We start from the raw sequence: 18,397 nt of genomic DNA on the forward strand, positions 1-18,397 counted from the left end.
CTGACACCTCCACACTCGTCACCATGTGGTCGCTGGCAGCATCGCAGATGTAGGACCCCGAGTCACTGGGCTGTGCCCCAAGGATGGTGAGCTCCCGGAGCACCCCCCGGGCCTCGACCTGGACCCGCTCACTGGGCTGCACCTCCTGGCCATCCCGGAACCAGCGCACAGTGGCATTGGGCTGGGACAGCTTGCAGGCCAGCACCAGGTCCTCCCCGGCCACCAGGCAGCGATGCTCCACGGCGCCTGTGTTCCCCACGATGGTCACCGGCGGCTCTGGGGGCCGGAGAGAAGGGCTGTCACTGTGGGAGCAGCATCCCATGGCACCGCGCTGGGTACAGCCCAGCAGCACTGGGCACAAGCTACCCTGCCCAGGGGTGCAGGGAGAGGAGCCCTGGGCTGGGGGTGCCGCGCAAGCCAGCCCCCATTTTGAGGGCAAAACAGGGACTTGCTTCACGGAGCAAGACAACTCTTGGCTTCACCCCTGAGCTGCCAGGGCCAGCTCTGGCTGCAGGATGATGTTGCAGGGCTGACGGGAGAGGAAACACCACATCTTTTCCTGTTGATGCCCATCCCAGTCCCTTTCCTCCACCAGTCGCCCTGTGCACCCATGGGAGGTCCCGCTGCAATGGCTGGATCCTTTCTGGATCTTTTCCAGCTGCAGCTGGGCAGGACACACGGGTTTCCACAGAGCTGCTAGGCAGCTCAGAGAGGGCCATGGAGCTCCCTGACCCATCCTGCATGCACCACTCTGCATCTACTGAAACCCAGCCCAGCCCTGGGCGTCCCTTGCATCAGCCGGGGACCTTCGGGGCCTCTTCAGCTCCATGCAGGCAGCGAGGAGAGTGCTGCTCACCTTCCACGGTGATGCAGAAGATGACGCTGTCATCGCGGGTGTCGCAGAGGTACTCCCCCGCATCCCTGCGCGTAGCGCCCAGGACGACGAGCGAGCGGCGCGCCCCATCCTCCTCCAGCCGCACGCGCCCTGTGTCCTGCAGCTTCTCCCCGTCCTTGTACCACTTCACCTCCCCATGGGCATGCGAGAGGTGCACCTCCAGCACCAGGTCCTCCAGGGCCCGGCAGTGCCGGCGGGTCAGCAGAGCGTCCCTCTCCTGTATCCTGACTAGCGGGTCTGGCAGCACCAGACGCCAGCAGAGCTGCCATTACCCGCGGGCTTGGGAGTCCCTTGTGCAAGGTTTAGCTCCGGGGAAGAGTCATCCCATGGAGACCGGTCCGCAGGGCTGCCCCCCAGCACTGTTCATGGCAAGGAAGCTAATGGGACCCTGCAACTCCCTGCCCAGCGCCCCCTTCTCCAGGGTCTCCAGGTCTGCATCCCAAGCACCGCCCCCCCCAGGCTCTTCCCCAGTTGCTCGCTCACCCGACACTTGGACGGTGAAGGTCACCACGTCGTCGTCAGTGTCGCAGACGTATTTTCCGGAGTGCTCCGCTCGGGCGGCAGGGATGAGCAGGCGCCGGTGGGCGCCCTCCTCCTCCAGCACCAGGCTGCCCCCCGCCTCCAGCCTGATGCCCTCCTTGGCCCAGCGCACAGGTGCATCCGCTCGGGACAGCTCACAGGCGAGTGTCACTGTCTCCCCTGGGGAGGCCTTCACGACAGGGGGAGGTCTCCGTGGCTGCAGGATCTTCACCGGTGGCTCTGCAAGGAGATCATGGCCCCCCGTGCAAAGAAGCGCAGGGGCAACACAGCCCGGGAGAGGCCTCTGCTGTCAGCCCCGGGCAAGTACTGCACTGGGTGGTGCAAAGCCCATGCACCCAGGAGGTAGGCACCCAGGAGAGCACTCGGGCAGCAGGGCATGAGCTTCTGCTGGGGTGCCCATGAGATGTGTCACCGTGGGGGGACAGAGGAATCTGAGAGGCTGGGGTGAGTCTTGTATGGGCATGCACAGCGCACGGGCTGTGGGAGCCAGCAGAGACCACATCCCACCTGAGCGCGGGATCCTTCATTGCACACTGCAGGCAGGTGCCTGCTGTTTGGACGGGGATGCAAGCGGCACAGCGCTTACCCTCTGCATGTTCCCGTTGCAAAAAGGGACGTGGTGAAGAGCAAGCAGCAGCTCCACAGCCAGCCAGGGAGCAGCCAGAGCGAGTCCCCTGCGACTGGGACCTCCATCAGTGGGGCCCAGATCCCAGCTTACCTGACACCTGGACGTCGAAGGAGACGGCCTCATCCCTGCTCTCACAGATGTACTCGCCCGCGTCCTTCACGCTGGCCTTCCGGATGACGAGGCAGCGCTGGGCCCCCTCTGCCAGCAACAGCAGGTTGTCACTCTCATCCACCTCCAGCCCATCCTTGAACCAGCGCACGGGAGCATCCGGCACAGACAGCTCACACCGCAGTGCCACACGTGCCAGGGCCAGCACTGGCAGTGCCAGTGAGCGCTGCAGCGGGTGCAGGATCCTCACACGTGGCTCTGCCGGAGACACAGAGGGTGGGAGTGAGACCTGCTCTCTGCCCTGCCCTCGGGCTCTGCTGTCCCCAACGTCCCTGTCACCCGTCCTATGCTGCTGCAGGGCCAGGAGTGCTGCAGCCCTGCAAAAAACCCACCACTCAGCCAGACCGCAGTGAGGGCCCCAGGCACACTGCGAGAAATGCTCGTCCCACTAGGCAGGGTAGCGGTGACAGTTCTTGGAGCAGGGACCCAGCTGATGGCTCCAGTGGCACAGAGCCACCTACTTAGCCGGGAAGAGCAGTGAGCTGCTTGAGGGCAGCATTGGAGACCAGCAGGGCAGGAGGTGGGCACACTCACATGCAGCCCCAGGACGCTGGCTTGCAACGCAGCCACAAGTGCTCCCCAGTGACACTAAGGGCAGGGAGGCAGCACTGGGGACCGCATGAAGCAGAGCAGGGGCAGCGCTGACCTTCCCGGCAGGACATCCCAGCCACATCACCAACCTGCCACCGTGACGCTGTAGGAGGCAGAAGTGTCTCCAGCGTCGCAGACGAATTCCCCCGTGTCCTGCAGCCGGGCGCAGGGCAGCACCAGCTGGCACCGCGGCCCCTCACGCTCCAGCACCAGGCTCTCGCCCACCTCCACCTCCAGCCCGTCCTTGTACCAGTGCACCGGGGCGTCTGCGCGGGACAGCTCGCACCACAGCACTACGTGCTCCTGGGCCTCGTAGGCGTGCGGGGCGTCCTCGTTGGAGCTGACGATCCGCACCGGCGGCTCTGGGGGGGACACGCAGGGCTCTGCTGTGACACCAGGCGGTGGGTGACCTCAGCACGGCCCACATCCGGCACGAGGACACGCACCCAGCCCTGGGCACAGCTCACCGCTCACGGTCACCACGAAGCTCACGGCAGTGTCCCCGGCCTCGCAGGTGTACGTCCCCGCTTCCGATGGCCCTGCCGAGCAGACGAGCAGCCTCCGCGTGCATCCCTCTGACTGGATGGTGAGGGCCTCGGCCGGGACCACGGCCTCCCTGTCCTTGAGCCAGCGGACGGGGGCGCCCGGTGGGGACACCTCGCACTCCAGGAGGAGGGGCTGCCCCGCCAGCAGTGTCCGGCAGCACTGGGCCTCTGGCACCGGGGCAATGTGGGCCTGCGGGGCTGAGAGGACCGAGATCCCTTGTCACTTGGCCGCCGTCCAGCCTGCCCTGCTGCGCCCCATGCACGGGCACAGGGCCAGCACCGTCCCAGCCCTGCAGCGCTCACCCACGCAGCAGACAGGCGGGGAGAACCGGAGCCCCGGGCAGGCAGCACAGCCGCACAGGACCGTGCCCGGCCCTCGCACGGAGCAGGGTGCAGCAGGGCAGCGCGGGGCCATCTGGGAGGAGGCAGCGGGTCAGACCATGCTGCCAGTGCTTCAGGATGTGGCCCAGGGAGCAGGCGAGGAGAGGGACAGTGGGGAGGCAGGATGCTCTGCAGGAGCTGCGGCCGGGGCAGGGGGGAGAGAGGGACACCACTGCGGGGCAGCACCAACCTGCCACCATGATGTTGTAGAAGACGGAGTCGCCGCCGGCGTCGCAGACAAACTCCCCCGTGTCCTGCAGCCGGGCGCAGGGCAGCACCAGCCGGCACCGCGGCCCCTCACGCTCCAGCACCAGGCTCTCGCCCACCTCCACCTCCAGCCCATCCTTGTACCAGTGCACCGGGGCGTCTGCGCGGGACAGCTCGCACCACAGCACCACGCGCTCCTGGGCCTCGTAGGCGTGCGGGGCGTCCTCATTGGAGCTGATGATCCGCACCGGCGGCTCTGGGGAGAGAGATGTGGGCTGAGCTGCAATGCAAAATCCATAACTGGTGACTGTAGTGGTCAGACCCCAGCATGGCACAGTGTCTTCACAGATTCATTGATTTTTAAGTCTAAAAACCACCACCTAATCTACGTCTCACAGAACACCAGCTGTTGGGCTACCCTGACCCAGCTGTGCCAGAGAGCTCCCTCTCACCCCATCTGGGTGCCAGCATGGGGAAGCATTTTCCTGCAAGTCTCACCATAAATCACCGCGTTGTGTCAGGCCTCAGCAAGCCCTCACTCCCCATGTGGGTGCCTGGCACTGCTGCACCTCTGGGGAAGGTCCCCAAGGGAGGTGGAGGGTGACAAAGCAGGTAGGAAACCAAAAAGCCACAGGACCATTCGCAGGTGTGCACAGTGCCGGCATGCTCAGGAGCCTGTGCATGGCCCTTATGGCTTCCTTTCTGGGGGAAGCTCCCACTCCTCCAAATGTCTCCCCAGCCACCATTTTGGAGGGCTGTTGGGTCCCAACCCGCAGCATGCCGCACGCTTTTGTCTCCGTTCGGAGCTTTGCATTAGCTCGCTCTGCAGTGCAGGCACACAGCTTGCTCGCAGCCAGCTTCCCCATCCCTCCGGCTCACTGTGACCCAGCACACCACGCTAGACTTGAGTGCAGGTTAAATGCCACAGTTAACACTTTTAACCCCAGCCTGCCCACAAAACGTCGGCCAGTGCTCACAACTCTGCTGACATGCATTAGATTCATAAAGTCCAGGAGGGGCTCCCATATAAGCATTAGATAACCAACCCTCCTCTCCCCTGGGAGAAGACCTCAGGGATCAGGATGTGGTCCCTGTCTGCAGTAGCCAGCACTATCTGCCTGGTCATGCATCAGCCAACTGGTGGCTTCTCCACCAACATGCTGTAGGGGTCCTGGACTGTGTGCTGGGTGCTCAGCCCAGCCCGGGGGTCCATGCAGGCATGGGGCACAGCCAGGATCAGACCCATGGTAGCAGCTGAGCTGGTGAGAGCAGGACACCAACCAAGCACCTGGCACATCCAGCTGTTCATCTCACAGCCTACCGCTGCCCCGTGCTAGGCAACCAGTTTGCAAACTTCCTGCGTGATTTTAAGTTTCCTTGCAGTGCTTAATGCAAACACTGAACAGTGCACTACAAACCAACAACATTTAAGAGTGGGCACCTAGCCAGACTGTAGTGTTTAACCTGAATCATGCTGAGTCTGTATCTGTCCAATTTATTGATCAAATGCTGCAAAGTTCCTTAAGTGGGCCTGCTAAAAGCAATCAAATCACTGAAGTACAGCTGGAAATATTGACCCTAATGCCCACAACCTCTGTCCCCCGTTTCCCCCTGCCCCATGAGCAGGCTTCAAACAACCGGGTGCTTTTAAGCCCCTGGGAAAGGCAAAGGAAAGCCCATGGCTCAGCCCACCTGAGTGAGACAGGTTGGGAGCTCCAACACAGAGACATGGAGGCAGAAATATGCCCCCACACATAAAAGTCTCTGATGCAATGGGCAGAGAGACAGCACAGCTTTGGGGCAAATCCACCTCCTGCAGAGTGCTGGGAGAGCCCTGCATGGGGAAAGCCTTGGCCAAAAGCTGAGAGAGTGCAGCGCGTCAGGCCGTGGTCAGCCACGCTGCTCTGTCTCCAGCCCCACCGATGGCTCCAGCAGCTGCCAGAAAACCCAAAGGCATTTGGGGATGGCCAGGCTTTAGGCAGCTGGACTTGTGCATTGCACCAGCCTGTGATGGGGATAATTCAGATGCCTTGGCGAAATCCAAGCATGCCGTATCAACAGCACTGCTTTTATCTGCCAAACCTGAAATTGTGTCAGAGAAGTCCTCATTTAAGCCTTCTGTCACCCGCTGCTCACACCACGCTGCCTGGTGCTGATTACACTGTTAGCCCTTCCCCAGTGACCGAGTCCTGAACTAACTGAGTCAGGCTCTTTAAGACTCTTCAGCCTAAGTTATGCAAAGCTGCCGAGCTGAAATATTGAACTTCAGCAGATGGTGTTTCCCCCCGCTTGTGTTACAGATGCTGAACTTTCCACGCCTGTGCACCGCCGCAGGATGGACGATGCCTCCTGTCTCTATTCAAAGTATTACAGCCATTGCTGATCACCCTGGGGAGGTTTATAGTCCATCCTTCCCGCTGGTGATTTTAACTCTATCACGTTAAAAACCCTTCTTTCTTGATTCTCTTAGCAATTACTATTTCACTGATTCTTCTAGCATCTTGTGTCACTCATCGCATTTCCACACTTAGTCCTCTGTGATTAATTGCACTTCTGCACTTATCCACATGTGAGCATTGCGGAGAGGTTTTATCGCTGCGGTCACATCACCTTTTAACCACACTGTATATCTGCCACTCATAGCCTCCCTGTGTTTGTGGAATTGTGGGTTTTGGGGCCAGCGACAGGAAGTCTTTTGGTCGTTTTCAGTTTTCATTATCGTTTTCCATTCGCACTGCTACCCAGCGATGCTAACAACCGCTTTACGATGGGGGAAAGTCACTGCCTGATGCCGTACGCGCTTTGCGCAAAGTAAACACAACCAAATCATTGGTATCCAGGCAACCATTAATTTTTAGGTCAGCAATTAATGCTGTCCATCAGAGCGATGTCCAATAGTGAGTCACCCCACACCAGGTGCCGGATGCCCAGTGTCGGATGCTAACACCTGCTGTTTTTAGGAACGCAGAGGTCTTGTTTACCAGCCATGGGAGAGGTCCGGCAAACATTGCCCGGTGTGGGGGTGCTCAGGACCCACCATCAGTGCCTGGGCATTACAGACCAGTGCCCAAGGAGCGAGCTGCCCGCTTCGCTGGTAACACCTACCCAGCAAAGCCCTGCTGCCGTGCAGACCCCTACCCATCTGAATCACTGACTCAGGTAAGGACATCTGTGAAGCATGAGACACTGACCACTTTCCCTTTGGCACTGGCCATCCTAGACTCGGCAGGCCTGCCCCAGCTGCAAAGCAGGACGTCCAAAAGGAGCCAGCCATCATGTCCCCATCCTCCCCACCCTGCAGAACTAGTCTGCCAAGCCCTGAAACCTCAACCCAGCCCCTAAACAGGGATCCTGCTGCCCAGAGCTAATCTCCAGGGAGAGGTAAGAGGCAGAAGGCAGAGTGGCTCTGAACTGGGTCACAGCAGAGGCAGGATGCAAGTTACCAGGTAATGAGTGTAAGTAATGTGTTGTCTGGAGGAGCACCCAGAGGACGAAAGGGGCAACGGAGACAAGTCACAGTAACACGGAAAGACAAGGAGTGAACAGGAGAGCACAGAGAGAGCAGGGAGAAAGGCCAGGGATGGGCAGAAACACAGCAGATGGGAGATGGTCCCAGGGACCGCGGGGTGGCAGGAAGGAGAGAGCAGCTGGACACCACAGCAGCAACAGCAGACAGACAGACATGGTCCTCGTGGTTAGCACTTCCCACAGCCACTGTGTATCTTTGCATATCCACTGAGCAGCTCATAAAGTCTCCCATTGAGCGAGCAGGGACTTACCCTGCCCTCGCAGACTGCAGCCCACGAGGAGGCACCCTGTGCTGAGTGCCACAGAGAGCCTGTGGAGATGTAGCCCTGCGAGCACATCGCTGACCTGCCACCCACTGACCTGCCACTGTGATGTTGTAGAAGACGGAGTCGCCACCAGCATCGCAGACAAATTCACCCGCATCCTGTGGCCAGGCGCAGGGCAGCACCAGCCGGCACCGCGGCCCCTCGCGCTCCAGCACCAGGCTCTCGCCCACCTCCACCTCCAGCCCGTCCTTGTACCAGCAGACCGGGGCGTCCGCGCGGGACAGCTCGCACCACAGCACTACGCGCTCCTGGGCCTCGTAGGCATGCGGGGCATCCTCGTTGGAGCTGACGATCCGCACCAGTGGCTCTGGGGGGACACGCAGGGCTCAGCACAGGGATCTCACCACGCAGAGCGATGGCAGCGTTGAGCCCCTGCCACCAGCACCAGCATAAGTTCAGAAGAGGGGCAGGAGCACTGCTGTCGTTTCTGACCACAGTGCTGTGGGATGCAGGATTTGGTTTTGGGGGCCAGGGAGGTGCGTGGAGGCAGGGGCAAGCATCTCCGCACATGGACATCAGAGGAAAAAAGGTAAGAAAAGAGGCAGAGAAGGCATGATGGCAGCAGGAAGGGAAGAGGGGTCTCCTGGGCACATGCCTGCCCTGGGCCTGCTGCAAGGTGTGGGAAGAAGGGGCTGGGCGGGCTTTACCAGGCCCCAAATCCCACTCACATGCCTACAGAAGATGGGGCCCAAGCTCCCACATGCAGTCCCCAGCTCACCAGTCACTGTCACCACGAAGCTCACAGCTTCATCCCCAGCATCACACGTGTATATGCCACTGTCCGAGGGACCGGCAGAGCGGACGAGCAGCCTCCGCGTGCATCCCTCCGCCTGCACTGCAATAACGTCGTCCAGGGGCACGGCCTCCCCATCCTTGAGCCAGCGGACAGGGGCACCCGGCGGGGACACCTCGCACTCCAGGAGCACAGGCAGCCCTGCCGGCTGCTTCCGGAGGAGCTGGGCCTCAGGCACCAGGGCGATGTGGGCCTGAGGGGCTGAGAGTCATCACAGAGGGGTAAGAAATGGGTTTGGGCTTTGCTTGCCCAGGGAAGCCAGGAGAGCCCCTAAGGTCCCAGCTGGGCAGACCTCAGCACGGGCATGGGGACAATGTGCCATATCCCCACTCTAACCCATTGGCAGTGGGTGCTGCTGGACACCCCCAGGGTGCTGGTGCCCAGGGGCTGTCCCTGTGCTGCTCAGCACCCTGCAGCATCTCTGCCCAGCATCACCTGGAGTTAAGCCATCCCCACCATGGGCCAGGGATGCATGTTACATCCCTAGCCAAGACTCAGAGCCAACTGGCACAAGAGCTCCTGAGCCATTGCTGTGGTACCAGGACAGCACAACTCCATGGAGGTGTGCCTTGGCGTGAGGGCAGGGAGCTCCCAGCCAGGCCAGGCAGATAAGGAACAGCCTTGCTCCAAGCCCTGGTGGGAATGAAGTGCCCAAGGTCTGCACAACTCCTCCACAGCCCACAGCCTCAGTGCTTAGAAGTGCTTTGTGCTCTGCAGGTCCAGCTCCAAGGAGCAAAGCCAGTCTCGCAGAAAGCCAGCACTCCCCGGCCTTGGGATGGGAGGCAACAGCACGTCAGAGGCTGCTCATGCATCTCCTGCTCCTGAGCTGGCTCTGAGGAGGGGGTGCTGGACATGGGAAAAAGCCCAGGCATCCCACACTTTGGAGGGAGTGACCACAATCCATGCGGCATCCTCCACCCCTGCTGCTCTCTTCCTTGCCAGACCCCTGCCCCACTCACCTTGCACATGCAGCGTGGCTGAGTCCCGAATGCCGCTGGACACAAAGACGACCTGGGCCCCGCTCTCTGCCAGCCGCGCTCCCCGGATCAGCAGGGAGTGCTCTGTTTTGCAGTGCTGCATGCAGTACCGGCCGCCTGCCCCCTCCTCGTTGTCCAGCCTCGCGCCGTTCAGGAACCAGGCGCCCCGCACTGAGGCAGAGAGCTCTAGGGAGAAGTGCGCATCCTCGCCGTCCCGCACCCGCGCGTCCTGCAGGCCTCTCTCCAGGCGAGCTGCTGGGACTGGAGCAGGGCAGGACTCAGCCCCAGACAGCAACAGCATGTGCCAGGGGCCAGCATACTCCAGGACTGGGCTGCCCCTGGCTGCCTGCTGCCCCTACCCAGCCTTCAGGAGCATCTGGGACCCATCACTTAGGACTGTGCCAGTAGAAAAATGCTCTGCAGGTCCTGGGACCAGGCCACAGTGCCATCCCATTCTCTCCTGGGAAGAAGAGTTGCTTGGAAGTGATCTGGGATGTGTTATTTAAGTGCAGTGCTCTGTGCAGGCTGGCTCACAAGGGCAAGGACCACCAGATGGGGAACCTGGAGCCAACAGGCTGGTCCTGAAGACAGGTCAGGGCCTGGTCCAGCCCGTCTCAACAGGTTCCTAAGGAAAGCCTGGTCCCAGCCCAGCCTGGGAGGCCCAGAGGGGGACAAAGGAAGACCCACGGCCCAGACAGGGTTGAAGCCCTCACCGAGATGCACGGAGCCGGGGAACTCCACGGGCCCACTCCTGCCGTACTTGTTGACAGCACAGATGCGGAAACGGTAGTCCGCCTCGCAGGGCACGCTGTCACCCAGCACCTCCACCAGGCTGGCCAGGTCGGTGGTGAGGCAGTGCACCCACTCGCTGCTGCTGACCTCCTGCCGCTCCAGCACGTAGCTGCTGGGGGGGCGATGGTGCACGTCCGGTGCGGGGCACCACGTCAGCAGCGCCGCATTGCTGTGCTCTGTGCTCATCCTGGCCGCCACCGGGGTGCTCGGAGGGTCGCGCTTCACACCTGCAACCCACAGTAGACATTTCCTTTTCAGAGACTGCAAGCCAGGCTCCAAGCAGGGGAGCAAGGCAGGGAAAGGGGTGAGTAGGGGACTGTGCAACCTCTTCCACTGGGGATCGTATCTCTGATGACACAGGCTGCTCATGCTTGGAGAGCATCAGCTCAGCGAGAGCCTTGCACCCATGCAGCACAGTGCCAAGCCTCCTGCCACAGGAGGTTGTGGAGCACAAGTGACACTGGGCCCCTGGGGCCAGGGCCCTGCTAGAAGCCTCAGTGCCCAAAGACCATTCACAGTCATCACGTCCCCAGTGCAGTTGGTGCCCATCCCGGCTCTCCCCTGTATCAGCCCCTGGTGAATGGGGAGGACGGAGGACCCCTCAGGGGCTTACACTTGACCCGGAGCTGGGAGGTTGTCTGAGACTCCCCAACAGCAAAGGAGATGATGCCCGCCTCCTCCCGGGTGACATGCACCAGCACCAGGAGGTGAGTTCTGCCAAAGCTCTTCAGCACGGTGTGGGAAGACTCCTGCAGCTCCTGCCCGTTCCGGCTCCAGCAGATCCCCTCCACCGCCTCCCGCGTCTCCACACAGAAAGCCGCATTCTCCCCCTCCATGACATCCAGCTTCCGCGGCAGCCTCTTTATGATCATCCCTGAGAAAAGGGCCGGGTGAGGGGTGGGGAGGGAGCAAGGGGTGGAAGAGGTCTAGGAGGGGTAACAGCAGGCGCATGGAGGCATGCGGGCAAAACAGTGGGAGGGCAGATACAGGGGGCAGCAGGGAGCTGCCTGGCCAGGAGGAGGGAAGGTAGAGCTAGGACAGCTGGGCCTGCCCCCCACCTCGGACGGAGACCTCCGCGATGCTGCGCCCCTTGTCCTTCATCTGGCAGAGGTAAATGCCATCGTCGTCGGTGTGGGCGTCACGGATGGTCAAGCGCCGCACCACGCCTTGCTCCTCCATGACATACTTGTGGCTGGGCTGGAGCTCCTTGTCCTCCAGGTACCACGAGGTGGGGATGGTCTCCAGCGGCACGTGGCACTCCAGCACGGCATCCTCCCGCTCCTGCACCTCCACGTCTGCCAGCTGCACCTGGAAGCGCACCCGGTGCTCTGGAGCCGAGAGAGAGATGGGTGCTGAGGAGCGCACGGGGCCAGCACCCACACCAGGCGGTGCAGCACGTGGAGGGTGCACGGTCCGCGCTGTGACACCCTCGGCAAGGGGCCGGCCCGGCGTCCCCGGCCGGCAGCACAGTCCTGTGCAGGCTTTGCCAGAGGGACAGGGCTGTCACCAGCACAGACGCTTGGCGCCATGCCCTGCAAGGCTCTCAGCCAAAGCCACTCTGCACTTGCAGGGGAATTTGTCGCCAGCACATCGCACCCCCTCCCTGCTCACGACCTGGCACACACAGCCCTCCAAAAACATCACCCTGCTGCTCGCAGCAAGAGAGGGGCATGGCGGGAATGAATGCAGGAGCTGCCAGCAAATGGCCCTAAAAGCCCCTGCCTGCACCCCCGGGGGCTCGTGGGGCACGGTACCTACCCTTCACCTGGAGCTGCACAGCACTGAGGGTCTGGCCGGCCGTGTTGGACGCAGTGCAGATGTACAGCCCCTGGTCCTGGGGCTTGCAGTACAGCACCTTGAGGATGAAGTAGCCCTCCCTGTCCTCGTAGACAAGGTGCCTGCGCCCCGGGGTGATGGGCTTCCCATCCTTCTTCCAGACGATCTCCGGCTTGGGCTTGCCGGTCACGTAGCAGCGAAACTTGGCGTGCTTGCCCGCGCTTACGGCAAACGCCTTGGCGCCCGGCACGCCGGCGGGCACCTCGCCGTTGGGCAGCGCCCAGGCCTCGGGTGCCACGCTCCAGCCTGCGGCGTGCCGGCGGCGCTGCTGCTGCTCCCCCGGCTGCTCCAGGCCGTTCCCAGGGGACTCGTGGGATTGCTCGTCCGGCAGCCCCGGCGCCAGGGGCTCAACCAGGAGCACGGCCGCAGCCAGGGCTTCCCGGGAGCCGCTCCGCGCCCGGCACACGTAGACCCCCCCGTCCGGGGGCCGAGCGCCGAACAGCTTCAGGAAATGCCAGTCCTCGGGCTCCTTCCCCACGGAGAAATGGCTGCTCTCAAAGAGGTCGGAGAGCTCATGCCCATCCTTCTCCCAGTGCAGCACCGGGCAGGGCTGCCCTGACACCCTGCAGGTGAACATCACGTCCTCCCCCCGGCACACCCGCATCGATGAAGGCCTGACCAGGAAGACGGGTGGCTTGTTCTCAGGGTCTCCCTCCTCCAGGGGCTCCCCGGCCTCCACTTTGAGCATGGCGGCGGCATAGGTCTCGCCAACGTTGTTCTTGGCCTTGCAGATGTAGAGCCCACTGTCCTCCGAGGTCACTCGGGAGACCAGCAGGCTGTACATGTTGCCCTTGGCCTCCACGTGGAAGCGGCCTGAGGGCTCGATCGGGGTCCTGTCCTTCTCCCAGAGGATGCTGGGGCGGGGGTCGCCCGCGATCTGGCACTTCAGGACAGCGTCAGCACCATTTTGCACCGTGAAGGTGCGGGGGTAGGCCAGGAACCTGGGTGCTCCCCCAAACACGTCCATCCCGGCCTCCCCGGCCTCACAGCGGGCAGCTTAGCGGGGCAGCAACTGGGATCATCAACCTGGAGCAATGCAGGGACAGACCGGGGATGGGGCGAGGCTTCAGCTACGGCACTGGTGCACCCAGCAAGCGCGGCAGGAGCACCACGTTGCCTCCCCTCACTCCGAGCACCCAGCCCCACCAGGCTGCAGGGACACAGGCTGCCCGAAGCCCTCCCTGGGGGCTGTGGGGGCCTGAGACAGCATGCAAGCACCCCACAACCGTGCAGTTTGCCAGACTCGGCACTTCCCTGGATATGCTCCAGCCTCAGCCCAAATCACCCATTTTTCTGCCCAACAGCGATGGGAAAGGTGGCAAAAGGCAGTGCTTCACACCCCATGGGGCCAAGGTGCATACAGCCCAGGCTGTGTGTGTGTGTGTGTGTGCAGATGGGACCCTCAGCTCTGGGAGCACAGGGCCCCTGGCTGGATGGGGCATGGGAGTGAAGGCAGCTCCTTGCTGGGCCCGAGGGGTGCTGGGGACGGGGATTGGGATGGGGATGGGGACAGGGCTGAGGCAGGAAGGGCCCCAGCCCCATCCCGTCCCCACCCACGGGGCATTCCTGCAGTATCGGGTGGTGGCAGAGCCGCATTCCTGCAGCATCTGGGCTGTCTCAGGCGCAGGTGCTGATAAGGGGCTGTCATGGAGGGGGGCATCTGGCCGGATCCGGGCACTTCCTCCCAGGCTCAGCGGGACAGGGAAGCAGGGCTCCCGGTGCACTGGGGGGCTCCCTGCAGAGCACCCTGCCTGCAGCAAAGAGGGGCTCCCCACGGAGAGGAGGTCCCCGCTCTCCCCGAGGCAGGATCCCCCACTCCAGCCATTAGGTATCAAAAACCATGACTCTAAATGAAATAGTCACTCAAGCCCCAGGGGTGCAGAGGGAATGCCATAGGAACCGATCCAGCTGCCGGGCAGCCGAGGCACTGCCTCCATCCGCAACCCTGCGGATAACCGTGTCCATTGACACAGGCTGGAGAGGGGCAGGGTGGTCAGTGCCTCCCTGGGCAAACACACACCCTGGCCTCTGCCCACACCGTCACTGGGGCCAGGGCAGAGGCGTCTCTGCCTTGCTCAGGCAGGGCAGGACATGAGGAGAGAGAAGCCAAGATACTGCCTGAGGGAGCAGGCAGGGGCAGGTGGGAGGCAACCAGTCCTTGAGAAGCAGGAGGGACCAGGGCCACCACCTCCTCCCGAACCTCTACCTGCATGCAATTCATTCATTCAGAGATGCGTCCCCAGCCGGATGTTCCTCCAGACCCACAGGCCACCCCAACAGCAATTCCCACAGGCAGGCACAGCCCTGATGGCTCCGTCACTCCGCCCCTCCCCTCCAGCTGCCCCCATGCCCCCCGATCGCCCTGCCCCACGCACCCCCCACGCCGCAGTCCCCTGCCCCACACACGCACCTCGCTCCTTCGCCTTTTCCCTGCGTCTCCCAGCACTGCACCCTGCTCCTGCCGCCTGCCCCAGCTCCGCTTCTGGACGTCAACATGCAGGGACCAAACGTTACAAATGCCTGCAGCTGCTGTCCCCAAAAATACCCTCTGATGACACAAAGGGCTGATAAGACGGAGCCTGCTCCATTCAGTGCCTTGGCTGGGAAGGGCTGGCCTATGTATAGCGCCCCAGCAGGAGAGCGGCCAGCCTGGAGCCGGGAGGCAGTCCTTGACCTCCAGGGCTCCGGCATACAGCAGACTCAGTGGTGCCACGGCGTGGGGTCAGCCTGCGGCAGGAGGAAACACCCTGTGTGGGACCCAGGCCGGACGGGATGGGGCATGCCACAGAGGACATGCTGCATGGGACACATTGCGTGGGAGGGGACATGCCACAGGGGATGCACTGCATGGGATGCCAGACTTCTGCAGGGTGGGATGTGCCGTATGAGACACACTGCATGGGATGCCAGGCTGCTGTGGGTTGGGATGTGCCATATGGGACACACTGCATGGGATGCCAGGCTGCTGCGGGACGGGATGTGCCACACCAGATGCACTGCATGGGACACTGGGCTGCTGCAGGAGTGGGCTGGCATGGAGGCTGCACCCCACCGTGCAGACACGCAGGACCCCTGGACGTGGGACTCCTGGCACTCCCCTGCAGGCAGCTGCAGGAAGATGTAGGGCAGGATGTGCTGAGTCCACTCACAGCCACCTCCCATCCAGCAGCTCCAGCCCTTGGGAGCAAGTCTGCAGCTGGGCAGCCTAAGGGGCACCATGGGCTCCTTCGCCTGGTGCTGCTGCTGCAGGGTCTCCAGCTGGCTCACCTCTTCCTCCTACACCTCCACACTGGGCTGGCCCAGCCTTTCCCTGGCCACTGCCTGTCCCAGGCTGCGTGGAGCCCTCTTCCCATCCCTCCTGCTTCATGTCACAGGACCTTGCCAGCTTCTTCCTGCCCACGACAGGGCAGCCCTGGAGATGCCACAGCTCCCCCCACCCCAGCCCATCCTTCCCTGGGCTCCATCCTCATGTCCCTGCTCCCCTGTGACCTCAGGGTGTCCCAGACATCTCCAGCACAAGGGTGCCCAGCCTGCCATCCCCAACATCCCTCCCCACATCAGGGCCTTGCAGGGCTCTGGACCACACCAGGTGCCTACCCAGGTCTCACCACCAGGCACAGCCACCACCGCCTCCCCCTGACCCCCCAGAAGCCCTGAACCCGCAGCTCCCCCACTCCGCTCCAGCATGGGGGCACCCCGCACCGGCAGCTGCCACACTCACCCCGGGGTGCCCCTCCAGCCACCTGGCACAGCAACACCTTCACGGCAGCACCCTGCCCGCAGCCTGGCCTCCCCCGGCCCCACGCACCCACTGCCCCCAGCAGCATCGCCCCACGCCCCCTCCCCGGGCGCCTTCCCCCCCCCCCCAGACCACACTGTCCTTGCAGTCCTCACATTCCAGACGTCTCAGCACTTTTGCTGCCCAGAGATAATATTCACGGCGAGCAGACGTTTGCGTCAGTGTCAGATACGTCTCAATGCCACTGTGCCCCAGGCGGCGCGCAGCGGGCAGACGGGCTGGGCTGGCAGGCAGGCGCCCACGGCAGAGCCCCCCAAGCAGCCGGCCCGCTGCACGCCCCACGGCCATGCTGCTGCTCCTGCACCTGCTGCCAGCTCTGCTGCCCCCCGCCGCCCTCGCCAGCTGCACCGGCGCTGGTGCCGACCAGCAGTTCATCCTGGCCAAGGTCCGGGCGCGGGTGCTGGAGCATCTGAGCCCCCCTGAGCCCCAGGAGGGACACCGGCAGGAAGGGAGGAGGGTGCATCGGAGAGACATCCTGGAGACCCCAGAAGTCCTGCACAAAGAGCTGGAGGACACCTCCCAGGTGATCCTCTTCCCTTCCACAGGTGAGGAGCCCCTGCGGGGATGGAGAGGGCAGACAGGCTAAGCTGGGATGGTGGGTCTGCAGGGGGGATGCAGCAGGACTGGGATGTTGGTGTGGGACAGAGGGAGAAGAAGAAGCAGAAAAGCCAGGCTGGGATGTGGGAATGGCTGAGACGTGACGGAGAACCATGAGGCAGAAGGGGAAGGCAGGCAGGGGTAGGCAGATCAGCCCGGAAGCCCGGCAGGGGCAGAGGGCAGGTGAGGGGCACAGGAGGCAGGCGAGGGTGCTGAGAGTCAGACAGGCTGGGGACTGACTGAGCCAGGTGGGATGCAGAGAGACGGGGAGGGATGAGAAGCAGGCAGGGCAGGACACTAGGGGATGGGAACAGGATGGAAAGGGACGGGGGCAGGATGGTAGGGGACAGGGTAGCACTAATGGATCAGCCCAGGGTGCAGAGGGACACAGCTGGCCTTCTGCTGGGGCTCAGCCTGCCCCAGCCCCAGGGAGCTGCTTGCTGCCCAGCCCTGGCTGCTCCCCGGGGCTGGGGCAGGTCTTGCTGCTTGGCCAGGAGCAGGAGTCAGAACAGAGGCCACACTGCCCCCCAGGGAGGTGGCAGGAGCCCTTCCCGGGGGCCAGAGCAGCGGCGCAGGCACCGCTCACCCGGCACCGTGCAGTAGCTGCCGCGCGGCGCTAGATGTCAGCTCCCCCGCACCGGGCAGCAGGCACCCTCGCCACCCCGCCGGGGACCCCCTCCACACCGCCGCCGCCTCCCGCCCTGCTTCGGGACACCCTCCTGCCCCGTCCCCGCGGGTCGTGCGTGCCGTCGAGGTGCGGGGCTGCGCGTGGGCGCTGCCCCAGCACCCCAAGCTGCTGCAGGCGCCTTTTCCTCCCTGCAGACGTGCCCTGCGAGCCCACGCAGCCGGACAAGCTGCTGGAGGAAGAAGGGATTTTCACCTACCTCTTCCAGCCGTCGCCGCACACCCTCAGCCGCACCGTGACGTCGGCCCAGCTCTGGTTTTACACTGGCCCCGCGGCCGCCCGCAACCACTCGGCCCTGGACGTGCTGACGCTGACACCGCAGGGCCGCGTGCCCGTGGTGGCCACGGCGGTGCAGGCGCCCGACCACTGGACGGTGTTTCACTTTGCCGCCACCTTGCTGCCCCACATCTCGCAGCCGCTCTTCATGCTGCTGGTGCGCTGCCCTGGCTGCCCCTGCCTGGCCGAGGGGGAGAAGATGCCCTTCCTGGTGGCCACCACCCGGGCCAAGGGCAGCGAGCGGGCTCGCCGCTCCGCCGTGCCCTGGTCCCCCGCCGCCCTCGGCCTGCTGCAGCGCCCGTCGGAGGACATGGCCGCCCACACCAACTGCCGCCGGGCCTCCCTCAACATCTCCTTTGAGGAGCTGGGCTGGGACAACTGGATCGTGCATCCCAGCAGCTTCGTTTTCCACTACTGCCACGGCAGCTGCTCCGAAGGCCATGGCCTGAGCCACCGGCTGGGGGTCCAGCTCTGCTGCGCCGCCCTGCCGGGCACTATGCGCTCGCTGCGCGTCCGCACCACCTCCGATGGCGGCTACTCCTTCAAGTACGAGACTGTGCCCAACATCCTGGCCCAGGACTGCACCTGCGTGTAGTGCCCAGCTCCCGCCCCGGTGCGTCCCAGCCATGGCCTGCCCCACGGCACCCCACAGCCCTGCCCCAGGCCACCCCAACCTTCCCTCACCCTGCCCCAACCTGGTGGGCAGACGGTGATCCCGTCCAGGGCGACGGAGGAGTCACTCGCACAGGGGAACCCTGCCCCATGCCGCGGTGCCATCCCCTGCTCAGCCACAGCAGTGCCCTGCCCCACGACACCCCACGCGCCAGGGCCCT

The 18,397-nt window shown here is 63.5% G+C and overlaps 2 protein-coding genes across 2 annotated transcripts in view; one reads left to right on the top strand and one right to left on the bottom strand.

The window, feature by feature from the left end:
* Positions 1 to 14,750, bottom strand: part of OBSL1 (obscurin like cytoskeletal adaptor 1) — a 22,044-nt gene extending 7,294 nt beyond the window's left edge. Inside the window, exons 1-15 of the mRNA XM_064515499.1 lie at positions 14,618 to 14,750; positions 12,130 to 13,233; positions 11,430 to 11,699; positions 10,985 to 11,245; positions 10,293 to 10,598; positions 9,562 to 9,840; positions 8,528 to 8,803; positions 7,844 to 8,116; positions 3,939 to 4,211; positions 3,290 to 3,565; positions 2,912 to 3,184; positions 2,154 to 2,429; positions 1,379 to 1,654; positions 857 to 1,132; positions 1 to 276 (exon numbers count right to left, since the gene is read on the bottom strand). Of these exons, the coding sequence (XP_064371569.1) occupies positions 1 to 276; positions 857 to 1,132; positions 1,379 to 1,654; positions 2,154 to 2,429; positions 2,912 to 3,184; positions 3,290 to 3,565; positions 3,939 to 4,211; positions 7,844 to 8,116; positions 8,528 to 8,803; positions 9,562 to 9,840; positions 10,293 to 10,598; positions 10,985 to 11,245; positions 11,430 to 11,699; positions 12,130 to 13,174 (4,636 nt within the window). The 5' untranslated portion in view covers positions 13,175 to 13,233; positions 14,618 to 14,750. The remainder of the gene's footprint in view (positions 277 to 856; positions 1,133 to 1,378; positions 1,655 to 2,153; positions 2,430 to 2,911; positions 3,185 to 3,289; positions 3,566 to 3,938; positions 4,212 to 7,843; positions 8,117 to 8,527; positions 8,804 to 9,561; positions 9,841 to 10,292; positions 10,599 to 10,984; positions 11,246 to 11,429; positions 11,700 to 12,129; positions 13,234 to 14,617) is intronic.
* A 1,542-nt stretch (positions 14,751 to 16,292) lies between these two features.
* Positions 16,293 to 18,159, top strand: INHA (inhibin subunit alpha). The gene is made up of 2 exons (XM_026094777.2): positions 16,293 to 16,551; positions 17,426 to 18,159. Exons 1-2 carry the CDS (start codon positions 16,293 to 16,295, stop codon positions 18,157 to 18,159), a joined length of 993 nt encoding a protein of 330 aa, XP_025950562.2.
* The last annotated feature ends 238 nt before the right edge of the window (positions 18,160 to 18,397 follow it).

This window comes from Dromaius novaehollandiae, chromosome 7 (assembly GCF_036370855.1).
Source record: "Dromaius novaehollandiae isolate bDroNov1 chromosome 7, bDroNov1.hap1, whole genome shotgun sequence".
In the NCBI taxonomy this organism is placed as follows: domain Eukaryota; kingdom Metazoa; phylum Chordata; class Aves; order Casuariiformes; family Dromaiidae; genus Dromaius; species Dromaius novaehollandiae.